The sequence below is a fragment of the Pelmatolapia mariae genome, linkage group LG23 (assembly GCF_036321145.2).
Source record: "Pelmatolapia mariae isolate MD_Pm_ZW linkage group LG23, Pm_UMD_F_2, whole genome shotgun sequence".
Classification (NCBI taxonomy): Eukaryota; Metazoa; Chordata; class Actinopteri; order Cichliformes; family Cichlidae; genus Pelmatolapia; species Pelmatolapia mariae.
This window is the reverse complement of record NC_086246.1, coordinates 25,270,367-25,284,146: the sequence shown is the minus strand read 5'-3', so window position 1 is coordinate 25,284,146 and position 13,780 is coordinate 25,270,367. Positions and strand designations below refer to the sequence as shown.

The following is a 13,780-nucleotide window of genomic DNA, read 5'->3' as shown; positions in this document are numbered from 1 at the left end:
TTTGCAGTGCAGTTTGGGACCAGTGGTTCCTTCACCGTTAAAAGTAATTATGGACACAGGCTCCTTGTTTTACAGTGTGAGAAAAGAGAATTTTCCAGGATATCCAAGCACTTTGTGGCTTTATATTTATCATTTGTGGCCGTTACTCTTTTAAAATGTTGCTCCAAATCTCTAAAATGGGCAAAAATGCAGGTTTTAAAAACCAAAATAAGTCTACAACACACAGATTTGTGAGAAAACAATAAGCCACTATTAATGGTTCAACACACAATTTAATGCATCCTCAATATGTTGAATGAATAATGAAATGAAATCAGAAAATAAAGCATAAAGCAATAAAGGTTATTATTTTTTAGGAGCTACGTCTGTGTACTCTGATGGCCATATGTAAATCCTTTTTGGTTAGTCTCATTATTCAGATTAAGTTTATATCAATCAGATTTCACACAACAGGAGAGTAAATCTAACTGAACGCACAAAATAATCTTGCATAAACTGGTGAAGTCGCGTTCTCCCTCACGCTGACTGACGCTGGAGGATTTTTCAGGCTGAGCAGATTTCTGAGGGCTGTTTGTTGTTTTTGGACAGATGTACAATCTGCTTTTAATGGATAATCTGTGAAAACATTCAGCGCTGCCTCACACACACACACACACACGTGCGCGCGCGCGCACAAACACAGAGTAAGATCCATCTGCTATGCCTGTAAGCCCGCTAACTCCTCGACAAAGCTGATCCTCCTGCACTTTTGCACTTCTTAAACAGAGTCTGAATCACAGACGCAAGGGTCACCACCAATGTTCCCTCTAATTTTTCATGTGTCTGAGCAAACACACAAACTCCCTGAGCGGTCCTTTAGACATGAGCACTGTGGTCACGCCAGCATCGAATCCATCCAAGTTACATGGTTTATTAAAATAATCAAATTACAGCATTTACATTTATGCTAGACTACTTTTAATTAACTGCTTTAGCCCACTTATAATGAAAATTTAAAAAAATCTTGTTCATGAACTGTGTAGTACGTTAACACTATTGGAAGTAAAAATAACTTGAACTCCAATTTTTAAAACACAACTTTCTTTAAAAAAAAAAAAATAAAGCTCTGACTTGTATTATGAGTATGAGTCTGTGGTCTGGGAGAGAGTCCTGTAACTCTCTGTCTGCAAAATACAGTATATGATGACCAATGTTGGGCAATTAATTATATAGTTACTTCTTCAAAAAAGTTACTGTGTTATGCAAACAAAGTTTTTTGCAGCTGTTTACCTAAAAATGCAGCCAAGGCGTTTTTTTAAATAAACATTTCAAAATATTTACAGAACAATCAGCTGTTCTGCATCAAATGTGATGCCAAACAAATTATTTGTGCCACTCCAAAAAATAATTTCTGTCCACTATGAGACCACCATGTTGCCATATCATTTTTTGATTGGTTGACATGGTACATTTTTCCACCAATAGAAAAGCGTGGGGTTTTTTTTGGTTTTGTTTTAGCTCACAGGCGGCGAGTGCCACACATTTTCTGTCAATTGTCCTGCTCACATCTCCAATGGTTGTACACGTTGTCATTAACGTGGCTTCACTCCACATCAGCCACACCGCTTTGCTAGCTAAAACACCGGTGTCGGCACATAAGGACGCTGCCATAGCCTGTCAACGACGTTGATTAGCTGCGTATACACGAATGTGAATCGCATCATTGGCTGGAGCACCCAGTCACCAGTCACTTACTGACTCACACTGCAAAACAGAATGAATTGTTAATGTATTTATTTTAATTTTAATTCAGGTTAGATTTTTTTTGTGCACAACGCAGATTTTCTGTGCGCGTGCGCAATCGGGCAATGCTGGCACGGTCTCCGCGCACAGAAAATCTGCGTTGTGCACAAAAACGCACGCGCACAGCTTAGAGGGAACATTGGTAACCACCCCTAAACTCCCACGTCTCTCAGTCAAAGCACCACCAACCACGATCACTGACACCCTTACAAACACCACCCGTTTCTTTAAAAAATAAAAAAAAGGCAATTATTGCCTTCATAATCAAGCATTGAGCCTCGCTCTGTTGTATAAACTCTTCAGGCTCAAAGTGGTTGAATTATTAACTGCAGGCAGCTGCTAAGTTACTCTCTGTGAGGACCCCTTATATAAACTCCTTAAACAAGAACAGGATATGTTTCTGTGTCCTTGCTACAGAGTTCCTGCACAGCTTTAAAACGGCAAAAGTGATGCTTTTAAGTCACTATTTTAAAGGTAATAGCTAGAAGTTAGAACTTAGCTGTATTGTTTTAACCTGCCAGAGAAGCCAAATTACATTTTTGAAAATCACTTCAACAAGGTGCTGGAAACATTCCTCAGTCTGGTCTATATAGACATGATAGCATCACACAGTTGTTGCAGATTTGTTGGCTTCACATCGCAAAGGTGCTATCTGGACTCAGATCTGGTGACTGTGGAGCCCATTTGAGTACAGTGAACTCATTGTCATGTTAAAGAAACCAGTTTGAGATGATCTGAGCTTTGTGACATGGTGTGTTATCTTGCTGGAAGCAGCCATCAGAAGATGGTACACTGTGGTAGTGCTGGGCGATATGGAAAAAATATTTATCACGATATGAATTATTTTATATCACGATAACGATATATATCACGATATACCACCTGACCTGTGGTCATCTAGAAAGTATGCAGTCTGTAAACAGCGAGTGGAGAGGGTGCAGTCTTTGTTTTGAGTTACCGTAAAGTATGTCTCAAATCCGGGTGCACGTACAGCAGCACCAGCTCGCAAACCACAAGACGGAGTTTCTTTGCGAAAAATATCATTTTTTTTATACTTTATTTTCTCTTGCATAAAGTTAAGAGCATGTATATTGAGAAGACAACACTAATATATTTGCCACAGGCTATTTAACCCTTTAAGACCTACCATAGAACCAAGTCCGCCAGAGCTTATCTTTATGTTTTTACATGCTGTAGTGCCATTTGTGGGAGCATTTCAAGTTTCCATATATCAATACAACCGTTATAGCCCAAATTTTAATAATATGTATGCATATGTATGCATTAGGTCCAAAGTAACTACATAAATTGGAAAAACTTGTAGTGCAATAAACTACAAAAAAATTGAAAATCATTTTTTGTTTTTTACATATATTTTTAGTTAAAAAAAATTTAAGAGGTGTATCCCTCAAAACTGTAAATACAAAAGTTTCCAACCACGAGAAATTTATTTTGAGTGTCTTCATAGTTTTATTTTTGAGATACACTAATTTTTATATACTACAGGAAAAATGAAAATAAATAGTTTATTTTGATGCATTATAATATTTCCAACAGTGTAATTTGAGTTCTAAGCATCCCAGAAACGATACAGAAAAGCATAAAGTCAAACATGACTTTTAAAAACACCAACATAGGCTTATAAGGCCCTTTCGCGAAAATGACGTCACTTCCGGTTTCGGGCAGGTAATGGCGGACATGCGATAATTCGCGCTGACGTATATGCCAACGTAGGAAGTGTTATGAACATCGGCAAAGCGTGTTTCTGGAATATTATCTTTTTGTTGCTGCAAGTGCTTCTTATGCAATTTTTGCAAAGCTATATGTGGAAGGAAACTGTGACCTAGGACAAGCTAATGGCATAAGATGTAAGTACAACTCCTCCGGTTTCACATGCAAAAAAAAAAAATATTGCACAACCATACGTGGTTCCAGTTCTACAGGGATTTAAAAATAGTTAGGTAAAACAGAGTGTGCCTGCTCCGACCGGTTGTAAAGGGTTAATTATATATTTTATGTAATAATTTATAAAAATTTGGGTTAGAAACGATAGAAACGATAGAAGACAAATGGCACGATAGACACTTTTCTATTGTCCACACGATATATATCGTCATATCGCCCAGCACTACACTGTGGTACAATACTCAGGTAGGCTGTGGTGTTTAAATGACGGTCAGTTAGTACTAAGGGACCCAACGTGTGTTTTGTTCAGTTTTGGTGAACCTGTGTGAACTGTAGCCTCAGTTTCCTGTTCTTTGCTGACAGGAGTGGCAACCGATGCGGTCTTCTGCTACTGTTGAGATGCTCTTCTGTATACCTTGGTTTTAACAAGTGTTGATTAAGTTTCCTTCCTATCAGCTCAAAGCAGTCTGACCATTCTCCTTTGACCTCTGACATCACCGAGGCATTTTCAACCAGAGAACTGTGGCTCTTTTTCACACCATTCGCTGTACACTCTAGAGATGGTTGTGTGGGAAAATTCCACTACATCAGCAGTTTGTGAAATACTCAGACCAACAACAACAACAACATGTTAAAATTTACTTAAATCACCTTTCTTTATTATTCTGATATTCGGTTTGAACTTCAGCAGGTGGTCTTGATCACGTTGCTAAATCCACTAAGTTGCTGCCATGTGATTGGCTGATTAATGAGTAGCTGAACAGGTGGACTGAAAAAAGTGTCTGGTGAGTGTATATACATCTGGTCAGATCTAGTCTGCACTGTTTGGCAAGGTGTGGGTTGTAATGGAGGAAGCAGGATTTTATTTAACCAATGACAGAGTCCCAAAGAGGACAGAAAGGCAAGCAGCAAAGTCTGCACTCAAAACATGGAAACTACACAGGAAACCCCCCCCCCCCCCCCCCCCCCCCCAAAAAAAAAAAACCCTGGTCTCCTCTGTCCTCCTACCTGTGACCTGGACATTAGTCTTACTACAACACACTGAAGGTTTCAATTCCTAAAATGCAACTGAAGGACAAAGGAGAGGAGGCCACAGGAGGAACTGTAATCACCCAACTTAGTCCCAGCTACCTTGCATCAGAGTCTCACTTATATAAAATTTGGTTCAGCTACATCATAAACAGCTGTGTTAAAGTGACTGATGTTCCATCTGATGAATCATTTATTTGCCTTACAACAGTAAAAACCTTCCTGACTGTCCCGTCTGCTCTGGCCCGCAGACCGCCTCTCTGACCTCCTTTCTGTGTACTTAAAACCCTCTCGGCCCCATCTCTGTCTGCATGCTTTCTGCCTCAGTGTCTGCAGGTTCTTTGTTAGGTGTGAAAAGCTACTTCAGGAGGCGAGGAAGGAAAAGGGCAACGCTGACACTTGCCACCTTCTCTTTCTTTCTGCATCTATCTCAAGTTCAAGATGCATCTTTTGCACTTTTTTAAGTCGAGATCACTTCACCCTGCAAAGATGCAGTCAACTTCCTGTGAGGAGCTACTGGCAGCTACAGCAGAGATGCTCTTTTATGGCAAAAGCCATAATAAGTGTAAGCACATTTATTCAACATGATTATTCAATAACCTGAAAAACACCACACAGTGATTGAATTCTTTAAAAAGTATGGTTTTATATTGGACTTCCTTGAACTTAAAATATAACAGAAACGATAAATAAATGAACAAATAAAATTGGAAAAAGAGGTGGTTGTGAAGGAAACAGGACTTAGGCCTAAACTAGATGATGTCTTGGACCACAAAGAAATCCCACAGCTGACTTTCTGGACTTATAAATCAAGCACACCCCTTTCTTTTACAGTGTTTTTGTTCCGCCGTTTAGTCCACCTTGAGCAAAGGTAACTTAAAGACAGCCCTTGGTCAACGGGTAAAAGTAAAGCTCAGTGTTTCTAAAGGTGAGCCTGTGCAGTGTTTCCTACCTGAGAAGAAGCTCTTGGTGCGCAGGTAGCTGACGCTGAGCCTCAGGATGGACAGCTTGTCCAGGCTCGATATGACATCTTCGGGGAAGGGCAAGAGGCTGGCGAGCCGGTCCAACTCCGAGTTCAGGCGGTCACGGTGGCGTTTGGATGGGTTGGATTTGGCGCCTTCGATGGGGGGCGGTTTGACTCTGGAAATCAAGACATTTTTACAGTTTTCCTGGATCCATCTCTGTCTCTCTCTGGCTTATGGGAGCATTATTGAGGCTTCCCACCCTCTTTTTCATTTTACATTTCGTAACATAGACACACACACACTCTACACTCTCTCTCTTTCGCTCTCACACACACAGACACACATCCCACAAGAAGATTGCTGATTTATGTACCTGTGCATTTTCAAATGTTTGAGTTACAGGTGTTGTATGTTTGTATTTCTTACAGGTGCGGCAGTTGGTGATACATTACGCATTTCTATTTTGTTCTGTCCTTTTATTACATCTTACCCTAGTCCCTGTATACCACATATAATGTAACAACTTTAAATAACATGAAGAGAAATGAAGCAATAAACCGACAAACCCTGAACAAGATAATTTATAGAGCTGACCTTGGAAAAGCAAAATGTGTTTGGCACAACAATGCATTCAGATCATAATTCTGATTGCCAATATATAAATAAAATTATATATTGGCCGATATTAGTTGTTTGCCAATATATTGGTATCAACATTTATAACGGCTGATAACTGAAAAGTAAAAAAGCGAAGAAGAGATTGGAGAATTTCGTTGCATAGTTTGTCCACCAGAGGGTGCTCTGCAACTTCCCTGTTTGCAACAACTAACAAAACGGAGCAGAGTCGGACAAAATGTTGTGAAAATTAGACATGATTATTTTCAACTGCACTGTCATGTAATCATAGTAAGGAGTCATAAATTCCTAATGTAGCAAATACTAAGAGAAATCTATTTGTGTTTTGTTTTTGAAAGACAAAAAAATATCAACTTTCATATCAGAATTTTAAACGGACAAATATCGGTATTGGTATCAGTCTTAAAAATCCAAAATCCTATATAGTTGTGCACTTATGTACATAGGAATGCTCTGTGAATTCTATAGATGGCACTCACTGCATTTTTCACTGTTTTTGTTTTGGTGTGGCGCTCAAAGCCACATGTTAAATACAATACATCTATCCGGATGAGAGGCATATGTCAGATATTATTTTCTTTTGCTTCCGTAATTCAGGGTCGAGGGAGCCGGGCACTGGTGTCCTATGACAGTCTGTCCCAGCTATCTTAGGGCAAGACACGGGGCTACTACCACACCTCTATTTGGGCATCAGCATAGTAATTCATCCATCCATTATAATTGTTATTTAATAATAATAATAATAACAACAATATTAATTGCTGGATTATTATCCATCCATCCCCTGTTAGCAATAATATTAATATAGTAACTGCTGTAGCAAAAAAGAGTTTCCCAAATACAGGAAAAAGGGAAATCTTTCTGGTCATCTCATAATCTAATCTCTAATCTCTTTTTTATTACAGCAGTTAACAGACCACCACTAGTAAAAGTCCACTTTTACTACTACTACTACTACTACAAATAATGATAATAATAATAATAATAATAATAATAATAATAATAATAATAATAACAAAAATAACATGGAACATTGCTGTCAGTATCAAAAGCTAATATTTGTTACTATTAAGCAATTGTTGCCTTTTTATTTGTATCCATCGATCTGTAACATGCCAGTGACACTATAAATTTGTAGTGTTTTAAATAAACATTTAAAAAAGATTTTTTTGTGCCTGTCTTCATAACATTACAATAAATACGACCAATACAATATATATTTCATATTTAAATAATAATATAATATTTATGTATAAAAATAAAGCTTACAATAGACCCACTTCATTACTACTTACATGGCGTTCACGATAACAAATATAGTTTTTCATAACGTACCCTTTCTGGGCCGGTTTTCTTCTTTTCCGCCCGGCATACATCTCGCTGATTTATTCACAGTGAAGCTGGAGGAAATCCATCAAACTGGTCCAGAAACCGCGGATCACCAACATCTGTTCTCACCGACTAATGTGCAACATCCCGGGCCGTCACCGTTAGCCAGAGCCGTGATAACGACAACTACAGCGCTAATTCAAAGGGCTGAAACAGACGCCATAGATAAACTCACAGTGAAGCTGAGGCATCGAGGCTCCCGGTGAGGAATGTCAAAGTAGTAACGGTACCGTCACCGGTTTATCCCGTCCATGGCGCCCCGCCGGCGGCTCAAATCCAGCATTTAAAAACAAGCAGTTTGAGCTTCACATCCTGACACATCCAAAAACTGTAAGAATCGTCGAGAAATTTCAGTTGTCGTCCTCAAAGCGCTCCTCCCTGTTTGCTGTCTCTCTTTGCTCTGCTCTCTGACCGGCGCGCGCTTCCCGGGCACCTTTCTGGGCACTGATTTGAAGCCGAGAGCGCGCTTCGGGTCAGAGGTGACGTAGGAGAAAAACAACAACAACAAAAAAACGCCGCCGAGTTTTCATTTAAAATGTAAAAAACAGCGTTTTTCAACATCATAAATGTACATGTTGTTGTTTTCTGATGTTAAAATTAATTTCCTTGTTTATTTTTTTTTGTTTTACAAAATATAACAAAATATGAACCACAAAGTTTTTCTGGATTATTATTATTATTATACATTGTTTAAATACATTTTTTGTATGTTTAAAAATTGCAGTAAAGGTTTTGTTTGTTTGTAAGAAAAACAATAACGATCAGTTGAATTTAAAATAGTGTTTTAATCGGAATTCCAACCAGCACTTTTTTAAAGCTTGCAAGCTGCAATTTATTTTGCTTATGGATTTGTACAGCGGACTATATATGAGTTCTTTAATTGTGTTTGAAGGCAATCTTAAATGTTTCAAAAGCAGAAAAATGTCTTCAATCTTAGAAGGATTCACTCTTAAATTAGGCTTATACGATGTTAAGTTTAAAAAAAAATTATTTACCAGCAACTTATTTTGTGCTATTGCTGCATTAAAGGTCGATTGCCTCATGTCAGCATATATACTGGAAAAGCTTTAGCTTTTTGAGCAATTTTAAATACATTTGTTGTCACAATTTTAATTTTATATCACAGTCAAAACATCTATCTTTCCATAAAGCATACAACTACATCCGTATTTATTTTTTTATAAATACATTTTCTAGCCCTGTTTGCAGAAATCATCAATTTAAAGTTTAACTTCAAGGAAAAAGTCAAACTTACCAAAATAGTTACACTGTCATCTAGTGGCCACTGTGGAAACCATCACAACAATCCAAACCAGTAATATTATATTATATTGTATTATTAATCACTTTATTCATTGTTAACATTATTAACTATTAATTAATATGTATTTATGAATTTCAATCCACTGTTTTATTTTTAATCCCAAATTATTATTATTTTCTTTGTTTTCACAAAAAATTAAAATAAATTAAAGCCATTGCAGTGATCAGATCACATTTAATTTATATGGTGAGCATGTAAAGAGTCAAACACTCATACACAATTAAAGCCAAATATTGACGGCAAAGCCACAAGATATGATAAAAAAAACATCATAACAGGAGGTTACATACATATACACTGTGCAGAAAATGTACAAAAAAATGATAAGCGTGGGTCATGTTAAGGCAATATAATATTAAAATACACAATATATGACAATACATACTTTGGAAAAAAAAGCATAAAAGGACAAACATATATATTTATATACAGTTACACAAAGATACTGCATTTGGAGTCTTGGCCTCCGACGGATTGAAAATGAAAGTAGAGTAAAAGTACAAAGTGAGTATAATGTAGATAAAGAAACATGAGATATTTATATTTCCACTGAGAGAATACTTTATGAAGAAAAGCTCTGATTAAAAGAAGAGGAGGAGGAGGAGAAGCAGAAGTGCTGTGAAGAACTATTTCTGTACTGAATCTCCATCTCCACCCGTGAGTGCTGATATTTAGTTTTGCTTTCATGGCTTTTGGTGAAACTGCTGCAAAAGTTCACAATGACATTTACACAGGCATAAACTTGGAGCTGCATGAGGTCAAATTCTGGTGCTTTAGATCAAGCTGTAAAAAACTAAAAAACACTTTCAGATAACTAGCGCCTGACCGATATAGGGTTTTGAAGAATGATACCAATACCGATATTGGTAATCTAAAAATCCAATATTATGATATACTGGCAGATTTTTTTTTCTTTCAGACACATGAAACATCAAGAGATTTTCCTAACATTATTATGTGTAGTTATTCACTTATTCTCTGACTAACTGTTGTTTTGTGGGGTTCCATACCTGTACTATAGTGCGTGGGGCTGGACGGCGCTAACGTGTTAACGTTCTAATGCGGGGCGATCCGCGTTAACTCGCTAACGGAGATTTGCTGCGTTAATGCGGTTATGGTGTTAACGTCATTTTAATGAGATTAACCCTGACAGCACTAGTTTATAACCTTGATGCCACTGGTTTAGTCATGTGAACAATAATTCACAGCTCAGAACGGGTTGCTTTGTTTCCTAAACTGTTTTAAACAGACAGTCAAAAAGAGGTCAATTTAAAAGACACTATAAAGTGTGAATTCTTTTTTTTTTTTTTTCCATTTTTCTCTCATTTAAAATATACAATAGCTGCCTCTGAGTGTTTTACTTCTGTGTTTCAATGTTACTCTGATAGCAAGAAATGAGTAAAAGAAGCAGAAAAGACAAAGGATGGAGGTTTGTTGTGGGTAACAAGAAATCTGGTTTTGAAAAACATCCTCAGCTTCAGTTTTTTTTAAGATTTAGTTGTTTGGATTAAAAAAAAATAACAATAAAAGTTTTAAACAAAATCTGAACTTTGACTCAGTTTAAGTTTTATTTTAATTTGTTTGATTTTATCATTAAAACATTTTGATATAAACTTTAAATGACATAATTAAAAAACAACAACAACAACTAAGTACTAAAGTTGTCTAAATTGTTCTCAGTTTTTTGTCTAGCAATAGTAAGTCTCGGACTTCTCACTGTGCTTTGGCAAGTCAAACAATTTAAAGGAGTAGTGCAAAAAAAAATCTCAAATAATGGCTAAAGCTTCAGTCACACAGGCAAACAATGGTTGCTTGCAGTTGCTGGGTAAATCATTTGCGCTGAAAATCTCCTTGCAAGTGCGTTGGTCGCTAGCAGATTGTAGCAGTTGTCGCTCACTTGTCTGCAAACTATTTTAGTGGTAGTGAAACTGTAAAAAAAAAAATGTCATTCATGGAAACAAATAGGTGACCGCAGCAATCTGGTAACAATCTAAACAACCACAAAGAAGTTTTTTGTGATTGATTGCAACCTCGAGCACCGCTTGTTTGGAGAATGCATGCTTCTCCCTAGTGGCTGGAGGTTATTTGGGCCTGCGTGACTTAGTTAAGGCAAGGGCAACTTTGGTCTGCTAATTAATCTCTACTGACTGTCCCTTTAAAGTTCCTGTCAGTTTAAGGCACGATCTGCAATTTTTTTCCCGGTACAATAAAAATAAAGCAACAACACAAAAGGAAAAGGAAGGAAAGAAAACTGGCTCAGTGACAAAGCTCTTAAAATATATCAACAAGCAGCTGTTTTCACTGAATTAAATCTTACATATGGTCTGTTAGTAGGATGATGCCGATGTCTGGTTGTGCGTTTCTTTTCTTTTTAAACTACAATAATTTTCTACCCTGTCTGCAAAGCAAATCTCCCTCACTGGGACAGTAAAGACTTGAAATGAACTGAATCAGGATGCCTGTTCAAAAGGACATAAAACAGCAATGTTTAAAAAAAAAAAGTTGGTATATGCTATCCTTCTGAGCGTTCAAATTAGCAAAGGTGTCGAAATTGTGTACGTTGCAGACGGCAGAGGATTGACAGGCATTTGCCTCAGTGATGTTTCCTTTAACTTCCAGGTCCATCTGTCCCACCCAGAAAGTCCCATCCACACAGTAAGGGGATTTTTTAAAAAGAATAAAAAATAAAAGAGAAGGGAAATCATCTGCTTTTTATTACAACAGGGGGAAGCTAACCCAACCAGCCAGTCCTCATCTGTGGCGGAATATATAAATGACCTTACTAATATAGTGATCTTCCTCTTAATTAATTGGCTTTTAAAGTGCAATTGCTGGATAGCACCACCAGGTGGAGCCTCCTTCCGTTTTTTGCTGAGTTTCTGCCAGCTGTTGGAAAACCTGTTTTCAAAATTTGGGGCATTTTTTGGTTTAAAAACTCATTTCAAATATATTAAAACAATTTGAGTTGGTTAACTGGGTTTTGGTGGCTGAGGTCTGATTGGTTGGTCATGTCAGCTTCACCTACCTACCTCTGTTAAAAAGCAGCGCCCTTTAACTTGTTTCCATCAGAGGGATCAATTCAGTCAGACTGGACTCATTTTGGTTCCCATACATCCAAATATTCCCACTAAGCAGTCGTTTTGCATTGGTACAATCCAACCACATCCGAAAGAGGAATCCAAGCTTTTATCCTGATTTTTCGTCCTGTTGAGCCACCCTGAACCAAACATGAACTCTAACAGCTTTCATCACTGCTTCGTCATAAGAGAAAGAAAAGGAAACAAATAAAAAGAGGAAGGGAGGGGTGTCTTTGATTGTCTTCTCTTCCATTTTCTGGCACTTTCTTGTTCTTCAGTCTTTTCCTTTCAGTTCAAGTTGAGATCCTCTGCCGTCCAGAAGTCACAGTGACTGATTCCTATTTGTTCTCTGAGTAGCACATGTTCCCATTGGGCAGCGAAGGAAAGGGGAAAACTCCGTTCCCGACGACTGGACGGTTGTTCATCTGTGTGAAGACAAACGACAAGTTAGAGGGACTAATTTCTTCAGACACCACAGAAAGGACGCAAATACAACCTACCAACACTAACTGATCCAACAGTTCGGCTAATAGTGGACTTTCATGTTTAAAATTCAGCTGAATTTAGTTTTTTAAACATAAAAAAACACAACTGTTTCTAGACCAAAATCACCCAGATATGAAAGGACTTGGAGTGCCACTGTATGCGGATGAAAAACACTGACATTAAATTTCTAGCTGTGTCAAGAACACATCTGATCGACCCCTCTGTGAGCAATTATAAGCTACAGCAGATACACCAAAGTCTTGTGTATAAAAATACATAACATAAGACAACAGTTATAGATTCTAAAGGAGAAAAGTATAGGACATTGTAATCAGAGGCTGCAAAGTTTTCCCCACGAGGGGGCAGTGTTTTACAAGAAAGTGTTACTGTAGTTGCCCCTGTGTTGAGAAACACACCACAAAGACGTGCTTGCTGAGTTAAGTGATGACTTTAAATTGGTCGTAAGTGTGAACATGAGTGTGAACAGCTGTTTGTGTCTTTCTGAGCTGGTGCCCCTCTCCTCCCGCCCTGTGACAGCTGGGACTGGCTAGGTTGTTAAAAAACTGTTTGAAAGGTCATCTCGTGCTGCAATTACATACGATGAGTTTGTGATAAAGACAAACTGACACAAACTAACACCAGGTGATGTGAACAGCGGCGAAACCACATTCACGTGAGTTAAAATAATTCAACTTCTGACAAAAACCCATCAGCTGACATTCGCCCGAGACCACCGGCAATCAGACCTGGAGGCTAAGCTCACTGACACTGTGTGAGGGCTCCTGGAGCTAAATGCTTCAAGTTTTATTTGGAGCAAAGGGAGCTGACTGATATGACTTCATGGTAACCTGCAAAAATATGATCTATAACGTCCTTATCAGTCGGTTGCCAGGGGTGAATATTTACAGGTCTTCATGTACATGAGTATCATGAGGTAGAACTTGGTGTGGACGTGCCATGAGATCCAACAGTAAACAACTATGAACTGCACATCTGTTGACTGATTAGTAGGTGGCACATGTTAACTGGAACTCAACCCCCTTCATAACCCTGAAAACGCAGAGATAAACCAAAAACTAGCTGTCAAAGTTCCAAGTCCTCCTTCACAGTACAATCTTCTGATGTTAGGATTTGTTTACATTTGCACTTAATTTAAAATGGAAATGCATCTGAACACAATCTGACAG

At 38.0% G+C, this 13,780-nt stretch overlaps 2 protein-coding genes across 2 annotated transcripts in view; both read right to left on the bottom strand.

Moving 5' to 3' along the window:
* The window catches only part of ahr1b (aryl hydrocarbon receptor 1b), a 64,845-nt gene extending 56,735 nt beyond the window's left edge, over positions 1–8,110 (bottom strand). The window contains exons 1-2 of the mRNA XM_063467612.1: positions 7,653–8,110; positions 5,669–5,856 (exon numbers count right to left, since the gene is read on the bottom strand). Of these exons, the coding sequence (XP_063323682.1) occupies positions 5,669–5,856; positions 7,653–7,693 (229 nt within the window). The 5' untranslated portion in view covers positions 7,694–8,110. The remainder of the gene's footprint in view (positions 1–5,668; positions 5,857–7,652) is intronic.
* Positions 8,111–9,184: 1,074 nt separating this feature from the next.
* ahr2 (aryl hydrocarbon receptor 2) overlaps positions 9,185–13,780 on the bottom strand; it is a 96,728-nt gene continuing 92,132 nt past the window's right edge. The window contains exon 11 of the mRNA XM_063465860.1: positions 9,185–12,532. Coding sequence (XP_063321930.1) covers positions 12,446–12,532 — 87 coding nt within the window. The 3' untranslated portion in view covers positions 9,185–12,445. The remainder of the gene's footprint in view (positions 12,533–13,780) is intronic.